Raw genomic sequence first — 22642 nt, forward strand, 5'->3', positions numbered from 1 at the left:
TCATCTCTCTTCTCCCAGGATCTGTCAGTGACAGAAAATTAACTTTCTCTAAATGATCCATCTACTCTGCTGATGAAAAGCTCTGAAGAAAAGTTTATGCCAGGTTCTGTTATTTATGGTTTACCTTTTAACTAAATGAAGATCCTGTATAAAGCACAGAATTGAATCTAAATAATAAGAATAGATACTAATATCAGAGGCAGAGTGGCATAGCAAAAAGTTCTTAATTTTGGAAACTGACAAATGGTTTCAAATGTTGGCCCTGCCCTACCACTTAATTGTCTTTGGAACTTTGAACAAGTTATCTAATGTCTGAATTGTGGTTTCCTTAAATGTTTAGAGTTATTGTGAGGCATAAACAGGTTCATGAGTAAAAGCGTCTAGCAAGAAGATCTGCACCAGCAAGTATTCAATAAATGTTTGCTGGGCTCCCCACATATGCCAGTGCAATAAATAAGCTTTTTTTAAATGACATTCTGCAGAAATGTGTGTGTAAATAGATGGATTTATAAATCTAAAACTGAGATTATTTTGGAAACAGAGGTAATTAATCTTAGATTGTGAAAGCCAGAAAGGCAGGGAACAGCCTCAATTCTGCATTTTACAGATAAGAATGTAAAGTCAAAGAAACAAGGTTTTGCTTCTACCCACACTTAGCCCCCCCTTAAGCATCTGTGAAAAATTGGTGGAACAGAAGATGGCAGGTGAAAAATGTGCCTTCCCTTCCCAAGCCACATTAAGAATCCATTCGTCCTGAAAAGAGAGGGAATGTGGTCTAGAAATGCAAATATTTTCATCTCAGCTGCCATGCCAAATGAAGGCTAAATGTGTCTTTAAAGATCTTTGAAAATCAATGCTTTTATATGGGAGATTAATATGTGAGTTTTCTGAAATTTCTTCATTACCCTAAACCACACAGACCCAGGCATATGGACTCCCTGAAGTTTGATGAATGTCAGGACCCAAGTGCGGATTGAAAACTGCCAGCCCACACTTAGAAAGCCAGGGTCACACTACATTAGTATGAGTTCAGTGCCATATGGCAAATGCCCCAGTTTATTAAACATGCTGCTTTTGAACTTACTGCTAATAGGGCAGCATTATAAAATGGGCATAGAGAAAGAAACAGAATTAGTTAAAATTTTTATAGCTTGATTTCTACCATGTATAATGTGTATTTTCTTAAAAAAATGAAAAAAAGATTTTTCCAGTTAATTAACAGAAGGTAGAACTTTAGAGAACTTTAGACATATTGCAAATAATTCTCCATTGGCGAATATTTATTCTAAACAAGGTTTAGATCATACATTTTTTGTTTACCTAATGAAAATTACAGCATAAGAGGTACATTTTCAAAACCGGCTATTTTTCTCAGAGAGGAACATTAACTACATCGATTCAATCAGTTTAAAACTATATACATATTTACCTGATATTAATAAAATAACAGGAACAGGAAATAATGTCCATCCCCTTCCTTTAGTATAGGTAGTAGTTAGTGCTCCATTTCATGGTAAAAAGGTTTACCTGCAGATAAGAATATGGGGAGTCTTTCCTTGACCCCCAGTAATGACCAGATGGGAAGTGGAATAGCCTCACAAGCAGTCCCTTGGGTGACTCAAAGGAAGAGGTTCTGGAGAGAGCTTATAAGGATGGAATTCAGTACCTTCCCCGAAGACCACCGCTGAGGTATGGCGCAGTAGGAAGCTCCCTGACCCAGCAGCTGCTGCTAAGCACAGCCTTCCTTTTCCTTCCCGGCCATACTGTCCAAGGCTGAACTCCAAGTCAGGAAATTGTTCTCAGCAAGGTAATGATCTGATCCAAAATAATCACTTAGCTGTGACCAGCCAATGGGCTTAATCCTTCCAGGAAGTGTTAACAAAACACCCTAACGAAACCTCCAATTCATGATGTGAAAGCAAGTGTGTGTGTGTGTGTGTGTGTGTGTGTGTGTGTGTGTGTGTATGTTTATAAGGGGTTGGTGAAGAAGTCACTAGGGGCTCTTCAACGAGCCCCCAAAGCCTCCTCCCTGTTTGCTCACATCTCCACCTGGAAGTGAAATTAGCCACATATACCTGCCTCTCATTTTCTCTGAAATAACTTTGCACGGTAATTTCAGGGACATTCTTATTTTGAAAATGTCTGGTCCCATTTGGCTCCATCCGCTCTGAAACCAACCTTTACTTGCATCTCTGGATCTTCCATTTCAGATGAGAAAGCCATACAGCCCAGAATAATCTACTCTTGAAATATGTAAAAACATGTCCCATCAGAGCACCAGAATCCTGTTGAGTTATAGCTTATGAATTCCCACAACCCAAAGACGTATATGTAAGTAACATTAAAATGATGACCGCTGCCTTGAGGCATTTTATATTGTACTTGAAACATTATTTTAACCAATCTTCTGGGCTTCAGAAGGACAGAGGGTTAGCAGGTCAATGATTTGCTTATGTTTCAGACAAGAAAAGGTATCAGACTACATCTCATGTCCACTCACCTTCAACAATGTCTGACTTACCAGCCCTAGGTCTACGGTACTGATAGCAAACCCAAGTACTTCCTCTTCCATATCCAGGGTGCATGCTGCTGCCCCAGCGTCCCAAGCTAGAATCCTGAGCATGTCCCTGAATGGAGCAGCTGACATTGTATGCCCAATGCCGAACTAATGATTGTGGCCAGGAAAATGGTTATTTTGATTGGCCTACACCAATCAGGGTGCATGTCTGAAGCTGGGGATGAAGTCATTTCCCAAGAAGGACACAGGTTATATGGAGGATAGGTAGATACTAGTAGGAAAACTGGAGAAAGGGAAGAATGAATACTGGTTGTTTGCTACATAGACATCTGGCCTGAAAGACAACAGCAAGCCCAGGGCTATATCTACTGAAAATTACTGTTGGGATTACTAATAAGAAAATAAGTTTCCAGATTACAAACTAACAAACAACAACAAGATTCCAAGGCCAGTATGTTTCTTTTATTATTATTATTTTTGTTTTGACTTGAGATGGTTGAATGATTTCATTTTCATTTATAAGCATTACAATAATTCCCATGCAAAAACCAAGACCGTATATGCCTAATTTCAATCGGCCAAAATCTAACCCGTGAGACTGGACATTCAAGATCAAAATCAAAATGTTGCTTGACCTTTCCAGTAGTAGACATCACGGTCATCCTTTGAGAGATCAGCAGGCCCCTGACCTCCCGAACACTACAGTTTGCCGTGAGTTCATACCAAAACAGGGAGCCGATCGATGCCTTGCAGCACGTAAACCTGGCAAGTAATTTCATTCATGAAGACAGGACACCTCTACACCAAGGCTGCCACCCACAGTTATCTCCTGGTTCCCGCTCTATAGAAAAACCTGCTTTTGAACAGGCATGGTATCTTCTATTTGGGGACTGATATTAATTTTTCCTTCCAGTTTTCCTCAAAACTCTCAGTAGAAGCAAAGAGACTTTACAAAAAAGCCTACCTCTATAATGTCAAAAGAAATACAGTTGACCCATGAATAATGCGGGGGTCAGAGGCACCGACCCCTGTGAGGTTGAGTATACATATATAACTTTACAGTTGACCGTCTAGTCACGGGTCCAAATCCATATATTCAACTAACACATTTAGTGGAAAAAACCCGTGTATCAGTGAACCCATGCAGTTTAAACCCGTGTTGTTCAAGGATCAACTGTACATACAAAGACAACTACTTTATCAAGTATGTACTTTCCCCAGCTTCAGATAAAGTCACTTAGCAGATAGAAAGCTTTAAAAATTTCTCAGTAAGATAGGAACCAGGAATATCAAGGAGGGCAAAACAGGACCCCACAATGAAAGAACTAAACAAAGAATCATTCTATTGATTAAGACAAATGGGCTAAATGAAGAAATGATAGCACTTCAACAGTGGGTGTCAATTTATATTGAAATACACGCATTGGAACTCCGACAATGGCAAAAATCTCATTAGTGCAAATAACAATTATAATGGTATATTCTTTAATAGGATTTAAATAAGGCTTCAAATAATTACACACACTAAAACTACCATTTGGAAACCTTAATTCTACCTGGAAAGCTGTCAAAGACACCCTTCCAAACCACCCAAAGTTCTGATTTAAGGACAATTACATTCAATGAAGTTGCTCCAAACACAATTTGTAGCATTATCACTTTCAAAGTCTACGTTGTTTGGCAGAGAGGGAGAAAATACCCTGGCCACTGGCCGAAAGAAATAAATCCAACTAACGTACCAGGGAGTTCCCAGGTTCAGATGATTTTCAAATACCTGTGGTGACGAACGCTCATTAAAAAAAATAAAGACAAAAAAAGGAAAACAAAAAAAAATAAGAGAATCCTGAAGCATGAGCAAGAGATTTGTTTCCCCACTCCCACGAACAAAAGTATGAAAGCACAAAGTATGAAACAGAAAAAGGTGAGAGAATTCATGGGTATTTTCATCTATGGCTCAAGTTCTCCTTAAAAAAAAACAAAACAAAAACAAAACCAAACACCAAAACAATGTGTAATACCTACAAAAAGTAAACAACAAAATCAGAGGCAGAATATGAAATAGTAATATACTGTTTCAGAGCCTGCACCATCCTGCAGAACCAGGAAACTTAAAGTGTGTTCTTAACAGATCCAATCTAGGCTGGATATGTAAAAAACGGAAAGACGGCATCACAAACCACACTACGTATTATGAGAGTTTTAGAACCCGAGGGGAAAAAAAGGCAGCAAAAACGCTCAGAAAAATTTATCGTCAATTCTGAAATGGGGCCTTGTCACATCATCAGGGTTAATGAAGACGGAGATCGACTTCCCCGGGTTCTCAGTCACTAGTTGCTGCAGTTTTTTGGCCAGACGGTCATCGGGCTGGTTGGGGTCCCCTCCGTCGGACTGCGGGGAGGGGATGCTAGTGGTGCTCCCTCGTCTCTGGAGCTCCAGTGTCAGCCGGTTGGCTGCCTTGACGTGCTCGATGGCGGTGCGCAAGTGCTCCGCCGGGTCTGAGCGGACGGAGGAGAGCTTCCGCGCGTGGAGCATGACCGTCTCCTCGGACAGGTGCTCCAGCATGTTGCACTGCGGGATGAAGTAATTGGGACACATCTTGTTGACCAGACAGTGTTGCAGGTCATCGATGAGGCCCAGCAAAAAGTGGGCTGCATAGTCTTCTTGGGCCAAATAGTTGGCAGGAAGTCTGTCGCAGGCCCAGAGCATCATGCTCCGCAGGTGATAGGGGCTGATAGCCTTGGGCCGGGACAGGAGTTTAATGATGATGGCTTTGCAGGCCTGGTAGGCCTGCATGAGGCTGCTGGAGATGCACTTCTTCAACTGCACCTCACTCCTGGCAAAGGACAGCCGCCACTCGTTGTCCTTCTTTCCCTTGTAGGAGCAAGCAGGCACCAGGTAAAACCCACTGATGACTTCTTCCTCAGTGATCTTCCCATCCCAAAAGTGGTTCTCCATGAGCCAGCTCTGGGCCACCGCCGGCCAACCCTTGAAAGAGACCACCGGGACAATATCGTACAACATGCGACTGCTCCCCACACCCAGAATGATGGAGATGATGGTCCCATTCTTTTCTACCTTTTCCACCTTTGGCATCCCTCGCTGGGGTTTCTTCTGTATCTCTGATAGGACAATGCTGATGGAGTCATAGAACCAGTCAGCCACTTTGGTTGGGGAGAAGAAGTAGTTGGTGGCACCACTGATGTGATCTACGATGGTGCAACAGTCTTTCCACTTACTGATCGTCCCCTCGTCAAAGAGCCGAAGGCTCAGCCAAGAGTGGCACAAGGCTGAATGGCGCATATCCAGTGTCACCGGCTGATTACGGTCATGAAGCTTCAGGGCTGGCACCAGAAGAGTGAAGTCCATATCATAGTCGGTCCCTCGGGCGTAGACATTAAGCTCATCTAAGTCCAGGTCTACCACGCCTTCCCGGACTCCTCCAGAAAGCAATAGATACTCATTGGCCACTGGAAGTTTTTGGTCCAGCTTCTGCACCATTCCTAGAAACAGAAGGAGAAAACACTATTACAGGAAGCACGGATACCAGAGTCTTATGCATCAATCGAGAATGTGCTGAGCTTCCAAGAGCCACTATTCGTTATCAATACAAAACCAGATCTTAGGCTGCTGCACGGAGCCAGCCAACAGTACATTGTTCATTTTCATCGGTGCTAGAATCCATCCTTTTCCAAATGGGAGAATTATGCAGATTCTTCTCTCATGGTGAAAGCAGTATCGTCTTCAATCATAAACCAGGGCTCCTCTTCCCCCAGTCATCACCTCGGTTAATGGCACTGCCATCCACTCAGTCACCCAGGCTGAAAAACCTTAGTAAGTTTCAAGTCTTACTTGCCTTTCTACTGCCAAATCTTATCTATATAACCTCTGCAACATTTCTTGTTCCTTCCCTGTTCTCCATCTCTGCTGCCATCATATAACGCCTGGCTCTTCCATCTCTTGCCAAAGCTGTCTCCCTCCCCCACACCCTCCCCCTGCTTAAACTTTCCTCTGTTCCGATGATTCTCAATGTGGGCTGTGGACACTGAAAGTAAGACACTTTCAGAGGACAGTGAGGTCATGACTCCTTTCATAATACTAATACATTATTTGCCTTTTTCACTGTGTTGACACTCGAGCTGACATTTAATGGTACAAAAGTAAAGGAGGGCAAAATTGCTGGTGCCTGAGCATTAGTCAAGACAGTGGCACCAACCGTACTAACAGTCATTTGATTCTTTTTTATTGGCATGCACTAGCATTTAAAAATTTGTAATAATCCAGTTTCACTTAAAATCCTTAATGGAAAAGAAAACTGAATTAATTTTGTTGAATCCCAACTTTCAAAGCTTTTTATGTGACAAAATAGGAAGTAACCATAAAGCAATTCTGCTGCATACTGAAATACAAACTCTGTCTTCAAGAAAAGCACTCATGTTTGAGTTGGAGGCTAAATGAGCTGCTTTCTTCATGGAACACCATTTTTAATTTAAAGAATTACATATAAACTATGGGTGTTTAGACTTCAGTATGTAATAGACATTTTCTTAAAAACTGAACAGATTAAGACTGTCTTCACAAAAACAACTGAAATATTTATTGCCAATGAAAATATCAGACCTTTCAGGAAAAAAACATTATTCTAGAAAACTTATCTCCTGCACCATAAACTTAACATCTTCCCAAATCGTATACTTTTCTAATGAGACTGGTGGTGATAGAACAAATGTGACTTTTAGGGATGATATTATGAGCTCTTTGAGAGTGAGAACCATGTCTCAAAGATGTATGAAGCAGCCACAGGGGTCTGCTCCCAGCAGGCACACAATTGAAGCTATGATTGAATGACAAAGGAACAAATAGATGAAATTAATAGGCTTAAATATGAAATACATAGAGGCGAGACGGAAATGACTGTTCCAGGATCAACATACAAATTTACCTTCCCTGCTTCCTGTCTTTTTATTATGGCTCTACCTGTGCTTCATTATCTGACAAACTACCAGCATCACTCTGTGACTTATTTAACAACTTTTCCTGAAAGATCGAAAAGAATGACCACAAACTATGATTCCATTAGTCATTGTGGTTACTTTTAATCAGCATAGTTTTTTATTCATAAGGCAATACCAATGCAAATAAATAAACCAGGTATATGTCTATGCTACCACTATATTTCAGAATCTGACACTCTTTTAGAAAAATGTGCTTTTTCATTCTTTAAAAATCCTATTTTCCAAACAACAAATAGCGAACGATCACTTTCTTTTTAAAGCAATCAATAAGTTATCCAGCATTAAAGAGTCAACAATTCATCAGAAAGAGAATTCCGTGTACCTGATGATTTTTGGGGGGGTGGTGGTGCTGTTTCTCACACTCCCTGCGCTGTGATGTGGCACCCAGATCCCTCTTCAATAAAGACTTCTTGTCTCAGCTGCTGAGGCTGTCGGTGCTGTCCCTTAAGGATGGTCTGACCGCAAAGAGCCACCTCAACCAAGACCGTGGGCTGTGGTTAGGGTTAGGGTAGGAGGTAAACATCCCGTAACCAATCGGTGTGGAAGTGCCCCAGTTCAGGGTACTCTGACGAGTCCCCGGCATCCAGAGTTCCCACTGGGGCCCGCTGAGAAGGACACCACACTTCTCCCCCCACCTGATCCTGCTTCCGCCCCCTCCCCTGCACAGGTGCAGATCCCAAGGGTGCTCCTTTGTAAATATCCTCACTCCATCTCAGGGGCTGCTTCCTGAGGAACCCAATCTAAAACACTACAGACTAACCCAAGCAGCCTTCACTACAAATCAGCAGTGAACAATTTATTTTCCTTTTAAAAGTGGTTTTTAAAAGCCAGACAGCAACCAGTGTGGAAATTGTAACACCGAGAAAAAGATTCATTGCTCAGTTGTCATCATGTTTCAGCATTAACCTCATCTTTACAAAGTAATAGCTACTACCACCACAAGTTTTGGCTGTAGCTCTAAAAGGATAAGGTGGAACTTTCAGAATCCCGAGTAGGTGGTGAAAATCACTTTTACTATTTTACAGGCTCACATGGAGGTACAGATACTTTCAAAAGGAAACATTTGATCTTGAAATAATTTACTCATTATTTCATATATTGTTTCATTCCACCATCTGGAGCGCCCCAAACATACATGGGGAAAACCGTGACATGCTGGGTTGTAAGTAGTAAATAAGATCTGAATTGATTAGTAGTATTGTTATATGGACACTACATTATTGTCCCCTCTTAGGCATAAATAACTCAAAATTATATACATCTTTTTGTCCTAGACAGGATCCAACTGGCTCTGAGCACGCTAGCCAGAACCTGTCTACACAACCAGAATAACATGTGTAGTAATGGGCTGGGGATAACTTGTTTACAAACGTGTCACTGAACTTTGCCTTGGATTGCCACAGTTTTGTTCGGATAATTACGGGTGAGAAAAAAGCTAAAATTCCTTTCTGCCCTCTACTGGATTAAAGAAGTTTTAACATATTTTCACTTGTTAGAATATTCCTCTTTCCTCCCAATTGCTGCTTATGCACCTAAAATGTTGGCCCTTCTTTCAAAAGAGCCGTATAAAGTATTTGGCTAAATTCTAATATTCAGGGGTTAGGATAATGTTGGACATTTCTTATTCCTTTAAAAAGGGCAGACAGAACTTGAGTAGTAGTGAGAATATAGCTGAAGCTCATTTGCTAAGCTCCTAGGAGTTAGAAACAAAATCCCTAAGGCCACACTGTTCCGGAAGCTGATCTCCTGAGACCTCCACATTTACATTTAGCCTGCCTGAGCCCATTAGTCTGCAGTTTTACAGATTATTTGGTAGCACAAATTGGAGCCTTCCCCAGAACTACACAAACTCAAAGGCCCTCCTTGAAAACTCTCCTGGGCTAAGTTTAAGTAAAAATCAGCTGACATTAGCTATCATCCCAGATGGGTTGCCAGGCAACTAAAACACAGGCAGGGTCTGAGAGGGGAAAAAAATTCTACTGTACACTTTGGATGTAGGCATTAGTTCCAACAAGTGCCATCACTGAACTGATCCAAGGTTTTTTGTGTAATTACAGGAGATTTTTGTGATATCAGGTGCCTCTGGCTGTTTAGCTATTAGTAAATTACCGGAACAAAAGAAAGGTTGAACACACACCACTGAGCTTGTTAGCAGCAGAGAAAAGGAGAGACTGGAGAAGTAGCTTATTCCCCTGGGTGGGTCTCTTCTTTTCAGGGAAGCACTGGCATATGTTTGCTCTTAAAAACACAAAGCAAAAGTGCCTCGCAGACTCCCTTCCTGTAATTGATTCCTTGATTTCAGTTTATTTCGTAGTATCTGCTTATGAAGACCTTAAAACTACTGTTTTAGGTTCTGGGGCCCCAAGTTTAAGGAATGAGTTCCCTATCATCCACTTAGTTCTTTGCTGACTGCCTTTAGAATATCAAGTGAAAAACTGAAGTCTGTCCTGGACTCCCTTGTATTCTAGTGAACAAAACTTTATCCCATTCTGTTGAATTCAGATTACGAACTCCCATCACTCAAACATATAATGCCAGCTGGTTGACACCAGGGCACAAGAACTAAGTATCATTTGTCTTCCCCCATCTTCACAGCTTCCCTCAAGTACAGCTATGGAACTCAATTAGTAAATAGATAAGTGAAATTAGTACTTATATAGATTCCTTTAAAAAAAATAATTCTTAACTATGTTGAAAAGATAAAGATCAAAGAGATAAAACTTTTACATCTTGTCATTAAAGCTACAGAATACATTTTCTCTCTATATATATCTTTGACTATGTATATAAAAAAGATATCTATGTAGATAAAAAAGACCTGAATATCTCAATAATATTCATTGTTTCATAAAAATGTATTACCCTTTTCACCTCAATTCATGTGAAACACCAGTAACAGTGCCTTTACGGCACTGATCCTTAATAGTAGGAAGGGTACAGAATGGGATGATTTTGCAAAGTCCTTCTGTGATTTTGATACATTCCCTTAGGGTAGCAGTCTCCTTAGCTGTCAATAAACAATATAAAACTTCCTGTAAAAATATTATAATCTATATTTCAAATATTTTTGTCAAACTTATTTGATATTCTGAACAACATTCTAAAAAGTAGGCATGGCCATCTTCTTCTAAAAAAGTCACCAATCTATGAGATTTTTAATGACTTCAAATTGGGGAAAGTTTTTTCATTTTCTTTATTCACAGCCAGAAATCATCTATATGAAGTCCCTCACTTTATAGGTGAAAAACTGAGTTCAGAGAGGAGAAATAACTCATTCAAGGTCACACAGCCCTGGGGACAGATTAACAACATTGCCTTTAATTCCCACATTTGTTGTGAAGGTCAGAGTGGCAGATGCATACGGTTCTCCCTATGACAATGACCCGACTTGACATGAATGTAGAATGTCTGGGAAGGAAAGTAGCAGAGGTCTCAAGGCAAAGTGCCAACTTTGCACTTTTGTTGGTCAAAGCTTTCGTGTGACCTTGGACCGTCAGCAGAACATGCCCCATCATCCACATTTATCAGAAGGAAGAATGCACCTGATCTGTCTTACAACAAGCTACCCATATTCCCAAATAAATACATTATAAGACACAGGAAATACAGAAGTAAGACACCAGGGGAGCTTCCTAGCTTTTCAATTATGTGCTGAGTGATCATTAATATTAACAATTTTATAGTATGTTTTATAAGTCAAAGAGTCTGTTTTATTTGGCATAACTTCTGAGACAACTGCAGGTAATTTTATTTAAACTTTTTAGAGACCTGATTAATTCACGTATGGTAATAACCTATTGACCAAATATATATAGTAATAGGACTGATTCAAAAAGATGTCTCCTCGAGGGGATTCCTTCCCTGTCTGCCCACAGAAGGCAGAGCACTGCCTAAATGAGCTCCAGAGACGGGCGTGAGCCATGGTTATCAGCTTGGACCCCAGAGGTGGGTATGAAACGCTAAGGCTGCTGCTGCAGCCACCATAAAAAAAAAAAAAAAAAAAAAAAAAAAGATGCCTCCTCAAAGAAGTCTTCCTTGATCTTTTCCCATCTTGACACTAATAACGTCTGCAAGAACACTAGAGTCAGAGCAAGACAGGCTTAGGTTTGAACCCTGGTTTTGTCATTTACTACTTAAGTAAGCCTGACAAGTTATTTAACCTCTCTGAGCTTCCAATTCCTCATCTCTTCAAAATGAACAAATACAACCATAAAACTGCACTTCTAGGGTTGATATGAAATGTCTAAGCACACCGCAGATATATTTAGTTCATTTTCCCCATATAGTCTTCCCTCTCTCCACCACCTATAACACTGGCTTGGCCAAACAACTCCTATTCCACAGAGCTGATAATCTATCTAAAGCCTCTAAGCAGGTGTAAGGCCTGCAGAACACGTTAGACGAAGGGAAATGAAAGGAGCGCCCTCTCCTCCAGCCGCACCCAGACTGAAGCCAGCCCAGGGATGCCTCCTCTGGCGGCTGCCACTGGGTAGCATGGTGCACAGCCTGGCCAGTAGAAGGCGGGCTGGGCTGGATTCCAGCCCTTTCGTGTTCCCTCAGAACAAGTGCCCTGCAAAATGAACAACCTATACACCCCTGTGAAGGACCTTGATCTGAATTCTTATACCCTAGCACCTTCTACACCTATAATCATAGTGGGTTGTATTCGTGGCTTCCTCCTTAATGAGATAACAACATATAAAGCATTTGGCACAGTAATTGGCAAAGAGTGTCAGTAAATGAAAGATGCTCTCACAGTCAATAGTCTATGAGCTCCTGCAGTCAAGGTTTTACTACTGCAGGGGCTAACACAGACTTTGGGATTAGACAGCAACTGTGGGTCGGGTGCATCATTTGGCTCAGTCAACTTGACTACATCATCAATCACGAATTGGGAATCATGAGATTTGCCATATAATAGAAAATACTATCAGCATATCTCTATAAAATCATCCAAAAGTCAGGTTGGAAAAAAAAAAAAAAAAAAGCCTCTCGAATCGTTCATTATTTTCTTTCTTAAAAATTAAAACTCAAGTTCTAAAAATTGGTGGGCTTTGGCAAAGTTTACTAAGCTATTTTGAACAGAATGAACATGAGTTAGACCTGGACTCAAGTCCGATTCATCCAGGACCAACTTAATTAAACATTGTGGGCCTAGGTTTCCTTAAATGACATTGGGGAATAACAATTAAAAGTTTGCTGGGTGGCCATGGGGATAAAACAAGAAAATGCACACCAAATTACTTAGTGTGTGGTCTGGTACTCACTTGGCAGTCAATAAACAGAGGGTTCTGGGCATGTGCTCACATTAGCAAAATATTTTTCCCATACAATAAGTCTTGCCCTTTTCCTCCTTTTAGTTCTGAGGATAGTTTAAAAACTCATGGTTTCTGCCAATCAAGACTTATTGGCAAGACTCAAAGGAGTGTCTCATTAGCCCCACCTAGCAGCCGCCTACAGCTACAACAGGGCATGAAAGATAGGTTGTTAGTTTACAAACGAGTGATCATTTTAGAAGGCTCATTCTTGAAAGATAAAAACAGTAGCAAGTAAAAAGTAAGAGTGATGCCAATAGGGTATCATAAGGCTACCTAAGGATACAGAAATATACCAGTGATGACCAGATTACCTCTCTCCTGATCTTCAGAAGCAGCAAGAAGCTTCTAATGGAGATGTTCAGCATTAAGTCAAATGTACCCTCCTTCAGCCTGTGACCCAGCTGAGTCTGGTTTGTATTCCTTTCTCATTTGGGGACGTATATGCCAACGACTTAATTACTCTGAAACTGGAAGGCTGGGTTTGATGGGTGGGGGGGAGGCTCTAGATTTTAGAAGAGGAATAATGAAGGAGGCCAAGTCTGGGAAATTGCAAGGATGGTGGTGGGATTCAAAACTTGGGTTTGATTTATTCATGCATGTGACCCATAAGTATCAGTGCCTCCTCTGAGCCAGTACTATGCCAGATACTGAAGACACAACAGTGAAAAGAAACACACTGTCCCCACTGCATGGTCCTTATGTGGAGCGAGAAAGCCAGTTACATTTGAATCAATCAGGAGAGATGTGATTATGCTGAGTAACAAACCTAAAACCTCAGTGACTTCAAACAACAAAGTCTTATTTTTCATTCAGGCAACGTGACCATCGGAGGTTGCTGGCTAGGGCTCTTCTTTCCTTCTTCCAGGACCCAGGTGGCTACAGTACCCCTCATCTAGAAACTCACAGGCCCTCTACTGGAGGAAAAGGAGGCCCTGGGGGATCTCTTTTCGGCAGCTAAATGCCTTGGCCTGTGAAGGACATATGTCATTTTCATTCACACATCACTGGCCAAAACTAGTCCCACCCAACCCCAGGGAAGAAACTGGAGTTCTACCTCATGCTGGGAAAGCAGAGAGCCAGAAATATTTGATAAGCAGCATGAACAACTCCCACACTAATCAAATAAGCACACACTAATGAACATATAATTATAAGCTGAGATAATAACTCTGAAGGAAGTGAATAAAGGTCCTAGCCGAAACATAGAAGAGGATGAGGAGGACTGCAAATTGTTTCGCCTGGAGAATGAAAAATTCAAGAAGACCATGAGATCCATCTTCAAATATGTGATGAGTTATCCTGGTAAAGGAGAAACGGACTTTAGGATTCCAATAAGTAGAAGGTGTATACAGAGAAAAAAAAAAAAAAAAAATCAGTCTAATCTGTAAATGAAAGGCTCGTCTATCTAGTAGAATCTTCTAGCAAGGCTGCCTGTGGAGGGAGTACATTTCCTGTCCCAAGAAATGACCAATCAGCATTTTCAGCAGGGGTGACGACTAAAAATACTAACATGCGATGGAGTCTGAGTATAGGTGTCCTTCAAGGTGGCTGCCCGTCACCAAAGCCTCCTCCTGCTGAAGGTACCACGTAGACTGCTGTAGCCACCGACGGCCGTGCAATGTGGGCCCCATAACAGGTGCAGGAAGAAACCCAGGGGAGCATTTATTATGTTCCAGTGGAGGAGGCTGCTCTTCCCTCTCATCTGTTTTACTCTGTCATTTCTAATCTGCAACCCAGCTGCTATCACAATCCTCCGACCAACTCCACCGATTTTACAAGAAGAGATCACAGGAGTAGCAATAACACACATCAGAACAAAAGAAGGACTGACTTTACAAAGCACACTTTCAAAGTATGTACATCTCATGTCAAGGGCTCTCTGAGAAGGGCACAAACATTGATTGGCTCTACTATGCATTAAGGCATAGGCGGAATGTCTCACCTATGTCATTTCCTTCTATCCTCTTGGCACTTCGAAGTAGGTCATCCTGTCCCCATTTTACGGATGAGGAAATCAAGATAACAGTCGAGTAAATTGTTCATGGCCATAAAAACGGAAATGGGATGAAAATTCAGGTTCATTCCATACTCTCTTCACTATCCCAGTGATGCTTTCCAGCATTAAATGGGCTCTCCTGAGAGGATAAATAATTTAATATCTGTGGACCTTTAAAACTGCCACATGAAACACTGTAAGAAACAGTTAGTGGAAGCTTATTTCTCTGTCCAAAAATAAAACTAATTCTATTTTGGAGTAAAATTATTTTTAAAGCAGATTAAAAGCTCATTTTAGCCATCCCTGGGAAATGAAATATTATAAGCAAAATGGGTCAAGGATTATAGGAAAGACAAGATTACAAATGACTTAAAAAAAAAAAAAAAGTGAGTATCTAGTGCTGTGACACACAGCCATGTGTGCATGCACGTATGTGTGCTGCATACTTAACTCAGACAATTCTGAAAGAGCATTCCACAAGTATTTTAATTCCAAGGGCATCCTTGGAACTCTTTCAGGCCCCCGAGACAAACTCGGAAAATGTTCCTATATATTCAGATGCGTAGTTTAATTTGCTTACTTTAATCCAACAGCAAAGCCTAAATTTTAAAGTCCTATCCCCTAAGTTTTTACTACTAGACTGGGGGGCACAGAGAGTGGCCGAGAACATCATTACCAAGGGAACTACTAACCACAAAGCCAGAAGCTGTTACTGAGTTCTAAATCTTTTTCATTTGTGGACACAGCAGTATCTACCACCGTCACTTTTTTCCTCTGTGCAAAACTCAGCTCAGGCACACTGAGCCACGGGGAGAGAAACATGACGAATTCTGTGCCTTCTCTAAAAAAAAAAAAAAAAAAAAAAAAAAAGCAACCCAAACCCAAATCAAACCTAAACAACCTGTTATCCTGAGTCTCAGTAAGAGATATGCCCCTTGTGACTCAGCAGCCTGAGAAACTATGTCACTGTTGATTAAAAAGGGACTCCACGGTGTAGAGTAGTGTAGCTGTGGTCTACACGACACACTCAGAGTTGCTACATTAGCTCAAAATGGTTGCAATTTATATAAAGACCCAGTTAAAGGATTTTAAAACTTCACTGGCTAGCAAAAGTCCTGCCTTAAAATTAGTTTACTTTGGAAATGTTCATACAGAAATGTAGAGATAATAGTATAATGAATCACCATGTACCCACTACTCAGCTTCAACAATTATGCTTGCCATTCTTGTTTCATTTATTCACAAATTTTTGGCTGTAGTTCTTTAAAGCAAAGCCCAGATATTATACCATTTCACCCATAAAACACTTCAAAATATTTGTCTGACAAAACCTTTTAAAACTGTAACCACGGGCTTCCCTGGTGGCGCAGTGGTTGAGAGTCTGCCTGCCGATGCAGGGGACGTGGGTTCGAGCCCTGGTCCGGGAAGATCCCACATGCCGCGGAGCAACTGGGCCCGTGAACCACAACTACTGAGCCTGCGCGTCTGGAGCCTGTGCTCCGCAACAAGAGAGGCCGCGACAGTGAGAGGCCCGCGCACAGCGATGAAGATTGGCCCCTGCTCGCCGCAGCTGGAGAAAGCCCTCGCACAGAAATTAAGACCCAACACAGCCAAAAATTAATTAATTAATTAATTAATTTTTAAAAAACTGTAACCACCATTTTCATATCTAAAGAAGATTTAAAATGATTACTTATTATTACTATTATTGACTTCACTGATTTTACCTTTTTCCTAATATGCGTGAATATATGAGTGTGTACGTGTAGGACAGGCTGTTGATGCCCTGCACCTGCAGCCATGGTAGGCGGTTTCCTGTGAGATGGCAACTTCCCTCCTTAAGGCCAATGATTCTGCTCCTTGGCCTGAGGGTTATCTCTGCTCTGGCACCACTGGGAAGTGCAGGGGAGTTCATGCAGGAGAACTTACTTTAATCCAGCAGCAGGAGAGGGCAGGAATCAGCAGACAAGTGCCCCGCTTCCCCAGACTCTGGTGGGACAATTCTGAGTTCTACACAACTTCCCAGAGGGTCCCAAAAGATGAATCTGCTCATGAACAGTCCCTTAATCGGTTTTTCTCCCTTCTCCGTCTCAACTGCTCTACTCCCTCCCTCGTGCTTCTCACAATCACCTCCCACGTGAGCTATCACATCAAGAGCTTACTGGAATCTTCAAGGGTGAAAATTTTCAGTGATATACTTGGACTGACACTGTCAGTCTGACACCGTTATTTCCTGACATGATGAGAGACCCCAGAGCCACTATATCTGCAACCAAGGGACTCCTATTACTTACTCAGAAGAGATGGTAGGGAGAAACTAGGAGTCTGTTAATAAGCTGACTATAAACTACATGGTAACTACCTAAAGGCATCTCCTATTGTCCTCTGAGAATAATTTAACTCTAGGACATTTTCCAAAGCACCAATTTGCAGCCAACAACCTTAGTCAGAGATTTTTAAAAAGCTACTATATAATTACAGTGTGAGCTAAGATCATAGTCTAATACCTGATTTTTAAAAAAGATTATAACAGCGCATTTTTCCTTTGATGCCCAAGAACAGACCAGGTAAATAAACGGATTCCGTCTTATAAAGCAATTCCCAATAACAGCCAGGAGGTGGCGCCCACACTCCATTCATTTACTAAGAGTTTTTGGAACCGAAGTCATAAAATCCTCCAAAGAAAGCTCTAGGGAAACAGACTTAGCAAAGGGCTAAGACTTGATAAGACTATATTAAAGCACCACTTCGGGGCCTATTTGCCCTCAGCGACACAAAACCTTGTCTTTTGGTCTCCCAGAGGAAATCTGGTTATTCGGGAGCTGACGTGCTCCATCTAGGTGGAGCCCAGGCTGAAAGATGCTTTGTCTGGGCAGGCAACACGGTTGGCAAACGATTCTTCAGAGTATATTGGGGCTTCCCTGGTGGCGCAGTGGTTAAGAATCTGCCTGCTAATGCAGGGGACACGGGTTCGAGCCCTGTTCCGGGAAGATCCCACATGCCGCGGAGCAACTAAGCCCGTGAGCCACAACTACTGAGCCTGCGCGTCTGGAGCCTGTGCTCCGCAACGGGAGAGGCTGTGACAGTGAGAGGCCCGCGCACCGCGATGAAGAGTGGCCCCCGCTCTCCGCAACTGGAGAAAGCCCTCGCACAGAAATGAAGACCCAACACAGTCAAATAAATAAATAAATAAATAAATATATTTAAAAAAAAAAAAAAGAGTATATTGAAGACCTTGTTGCAAAGTACAGTTTCAGCTCTCATCGGTTGCAGCTGAGATGAAAACAAAACAAAAAAACCACGAATAAAGCTTCAGGTGCCAGGAATAAGGGAGACAGAAGGCAGAGTAAACAGTTTTTGATGGTATGAGGTTTAAGGCACCGCTCTTTCTGCAAGGCTGTTTCATTCTGACTACAAATAACACACTCAGAGATTTCAGGAGCCAAGATGGAATCGATTTTTTTAAACCTGGCTTCAATCAATAAATAATCCAGATAAACACTGCCTTACTTTGTGTGATGCTTTGCAGTTCCCAGATCCTTTCCTCATTTGTTCCCAGCAATAATGCTGTGAAGAACACTAGAGTTCTCATTGTACAGGCATGGAAGCTGGCTCTTGACAGCTAAGTGACTAGCCAAGATAAGTGTACAAAATATCCACAGAGTTCTTTAGCCTGAACAAGATTAAAAACTAGTATGATCACATACAATTATTTTGAAAGAAGGAAGGGTGTGTTATTTGGGTTCTTTACCAGGTTATCAATTTGTTTCTTACAGAGTGAGCAGAAAGAGAAAGAAAGGGCTGAAAATGTAAAGCTTGCTCTGCCAGAGGCAATCTATGGATGATAAACCTAGAGGTCTGGGTTACGCCTAGACTGACTGGGTTACTGACAAAATGCCCCTCTTTCCTTAACTGCACCTGCTAAACAAACACACATCATTCCTAGAAAATAATTCGTCTTTAAGTTTCAAATAATGAGATACCTAAAATGAGTAATTAATTTTCCACATATTGTTTTAACACCTATTATTAGCCATGACCCCCTTGTCTATATTGTCTTTATCTTCATTTAATTTAAAAACAAAATGTTATTTCATTGTACTAATACCCTCAATCAAGTTTCCAAACAACAAAGTAGTAACAGCCTAAAAATCTGCTACTTCAAAAAATAACATCTCAGGGGCTTCCCTGGTGGCGCAGTGGTTGAGAATCTGCCTGCCAATGCAGGGGACACGGGTTCGAGCCCTGGTCTGGGAGGATCCCACATGCCGCGGAGAAACTGGGCCCGTGAGACACAACTACTGAGCCTGCGCGTCTGGAGCCTGTGCTCCGCAACAAGAGAGGCCGCGACAGTGAGAGGCCCGCGCACCGCGATGAAGAGTGGCCCCCACTCGCCGCAACTGGAGAAAGCCCTCACACAGAAACGAAGACCCAACACAGCCAAAAATAAATAAATAAATAAATGTATTAAAAAAAAAAAAATAACATCTCAGTTAACAAGTCTTAAAAGTTTTTCCACTGTATAAAGCTGGAACATTCCATACAAAAGTTCAGATTAGTACAATTACACCCGTACCTAAAATTTAAGGAAGGACGAGGGGATCAAATAAATATTTCCAAGGAAAACAGACCTGGAAAAAAGTACTGACAGCCTGACCCACTAATAAAGAGCAGAATCTACCTCTGAGCCACAATTGTCTACCTGATAATTACTTTCAATGACTGGATAAAACCATACTTTATTGTTTGAGCTTGAAAATGTTCACATCAAAAGAAGTCAGACTTAAAAAACAACTAACTAGTCAAAAAGCCCTGTGCAGGAGGTTGCCATTTGCAGTTTAAAAGCATGAGTAGATCATTTGAAAGAGGGTCAAATTGTTGCAGTTTTTAAATCCAGGCTGGCACAATAAAAAAAAAAAAAGTCGAAGAGAAAGTCAAAAAGGGAGTCTCTTCATGCTGACAACTGCAAGTGATACTTGGAAAATGGCTTCTTTCGCCTACTTTTCCTCCAACCATCCAAAACTAGAACAAGAGTCAGTGGTATGAGGATGAAAAGGGAAATTCAATATTCTAGCCAGAGATTGTGAACTAAAATGGTGGCTAAGAAAGATATAAAAGGGTTTGGATTTTTTTTTTTTTTTTTTTTTAGCTTTATACTGTTGAAGGATGTTGTTTGAATCAGTTGCCAATTTGGTAACTCTTGGACTCCAGGGGATAAAACTGAACTTGTGTGTACCCTGCACAAAGAATGGGAATGAATCATAGATTATTGGGGACAGAAATGAATTCCAAAGTTCTGTACTCCAACTGTCATGGGACAGAACATGTTGCTAAGGCCCAAAGGGCAAGGGTGACACAGCACAGCACCTGGCACAGGTACTGAGAAGCAAAAGCAAAGTCCTGACCCTCAGGCAAGGGCTCTCTCCACTCCATGCCGGGGTCACTAACCAAACAGTGGGAAAATATGGGTCCCCCCATCCCACCCCAGGAGGACTGAAGCATAATCTCTAAGGAGACATATGTGTTTTAAACTAGCAAATTTTTAAAAGCTTTTAAAAATGGAGACTGCCTGCTCCCTCCCTCAATTTCAAAGCAGGAAGTTTTGTTACATGGACTCAAGAAAAGGCAGAGCTGTCTGGTTAGAGGAAGGGGTTCACTGGACCAGTGATTCTCTAAAATCTTCAAGAGCTGAGATTAACCACCCTTCAAATCAGGAGAGATACAACTTTGGTGGGACTTTGGGAAACATGCCAGTAATTGAGATTCAGGAAAGACGAGACATCTCTCATGCCTCACACCTGGGGAACTCATTTACGTCTCCAACCTCCAAGTTATTCAGTTTGCTTTGAATGAAAAAGATATTTTTGTTAGATTCCTGCCAATTATTTTTTCAACCCCTCTAACTCCCTCTACCCATCAGACAGTGGCTGATTTTTGTCTTCTGTTCAATCTTAAGCTTGGACAAAGCAACTGTGGAATCAACCGAAATCCTTAAGGGTACTTTGCCCAAGAACCACCCTCGCTCGGGAGCAGTATGTGGGTCGGGGGGTATCCACTGTGGGGCTGACTTGGCAGCCCAGCCATACACCTGTGGCCATGGGCACAATCACAGCTCAGTCCTTGACATCAAAGATCACACCGTTTAGACAGAAGTGTACAATCTCCAAAGCTATCAACTGCCCGGGAGGTGAATTTAGACACGGTGGATTTAATACAGACACCCATACGCATACTGTGTCCCTTCCAAAAATCCAGTGAGATTAGGTTTTATAGTGAAGCGGGAAAAAGACTAAATGACAAGCATTCTTTTAAAAAGTAGTGCCAGCTTGAGAGAGGTCATTAAAGGACTCAAACCCAAGTGTGATGTGACTGTGAGATGTAGAAATCTCATTTTAAGGTCGTTACAAAAATGACATTTGTGCACTGACCCAAGTCTTGTCATGAGAGTACCTTTCAGATGAAAAATTCCATAAATTCATTTTAAAAGGGGGGAAGGGTGGTTTGGGGAGAAACCCTTGAGTAAAACCATAGGACACTTTCCATGTTTCCACTAGAGGTCGTGCCTTCCTTCTTCTTTAAGGTTTCAGACAGGCTCCAAGCCAAAGGACTGGAGAAAGGCCTGAAGGCTGGATATAAAATTTTTAAAATTCATACCTGATTTTACTGATATGCTTTCTAAGTGAGTCCGAAATGGATTTGGGTTTCAGATACAGTGTTTCTTACCGGTGAACCCCCAGTGTCCACGTGCTGCTGGCAGCAAGTCTTCTGAAATAGTGGGATGGATGTCATACATTCACTGATAAATTTCCACAGCTTTAAGGTAAAGAAGGCATATGGAAAAGGAAGATACCCTAAGAGATAATGTGGATGATGTGATGGAGAGATCATACTTTTAGGATATAGAAAAGCTTGAATGTGAACCCTAGCTTCATGATTTATTACCTTTGTGACATTTGGGTAAGTGTACTGAACTTTTTGAAACTTTAGTTTCCCCATTTAAAAAAAAAAAAATGAGGATAATACTACCTCTTTCACAAGGCTATTATGAGACTTGCCTGAAACAGTTACATAAAGCTCCCAATACAATTTCCGGAACTTTGCAGATGCTGAGAAATTGTACTTTTCTTTTTAAAATAGCATTCTGTTCACACTTCTCTGGGTCAATTAATATTACTGGCTTTTACCTTGCTGTTTGGGCATGTGAATTTTTTTTTTTTTTTTAAGGAAATGTTCCAGTATTTGCCTATCTGTTCAATCATCTCTGTCCCTCCCTTCTTGTTTTTTTCTTTTGATTTTAGTTTCCCCACGTTTGTCAAGTAATGTGGGTTGAATGAATCAAAGCTCATGACAACTCTGCCATCTTTGTAAGGGACAGAAAAGCATTTTTAGTGAAAAGTCAGCACAAAGTACCTGGTTGGTAGGAGTGATGCAGAGAGGGAAACGGGACGAACAGGAAAAGACAGATGTACTGATTTTTATGGTCAGTTTTAGCTTAATACCATCTTTTTTGTTCTCTGTGAATTTGGTATATGAACAAAATGTAGTGAAATCCTTGATACTGAATAGATTCTGTCTTGTAACTACAGTGGTTCTCTAATGAGCATGCAGAATAATCATCTGGAGAAATTATTAAAACACAGATTGTTGGGCCTCGGCCACTAGAGCTGCTGATTCAGTGGTTCTGGTGGAAGACCTGGGAATGTGCATTTCTAACAAGTTCCCGGTTGATGCTGATGCTGGTTAGAACTGGTTTAGCACCGTCACAAAATTTACAATCCAACTACAGGAAAGAAAATGG

The 22642-nt window shown here is 41.3% G+C and overlaps 1 protein-coding gene across 1 annotated transcript in view; it reads right to left on the reverse strand.

Moving 5' to 3' along the window:
• Positions 1–2958: 2958 nt before the first annotated feature.
• The window catches only part of MB21D2 (Mab-21 domain containing 2), a 104754-nt gene continuing 85070 nt past the window's right edge, over positions 2959–22642 (reverse strand). Inside the window, exon 2 of the mRNA XM_068546452.1 lies at positions 2959–6018. Within this exon, the coding sequence (XP_068402553.1) occupies positions 4754–6018 (1265 nt within the window). The 3' untranslated portion in view covers positions 2959–4753. The remainder of the gene's footprint in view (positions 6019–22642) is intronic.

The sequence above is a fragment of the Eschrichtius robustus genome, chromosome 6, assembly GCF_028021215.1.
Source record: "Eschrichtius robustus isolate mEscRob2 chromosome 6, mEscRob2.pri, whole genome shotgun sequence".
NCBI lineage: Eukaryota > Metazoa > Chordata > Mammalia > Artiodactyla > Eschrichtiidae > Eschrichtius > Eschrichtius robustus.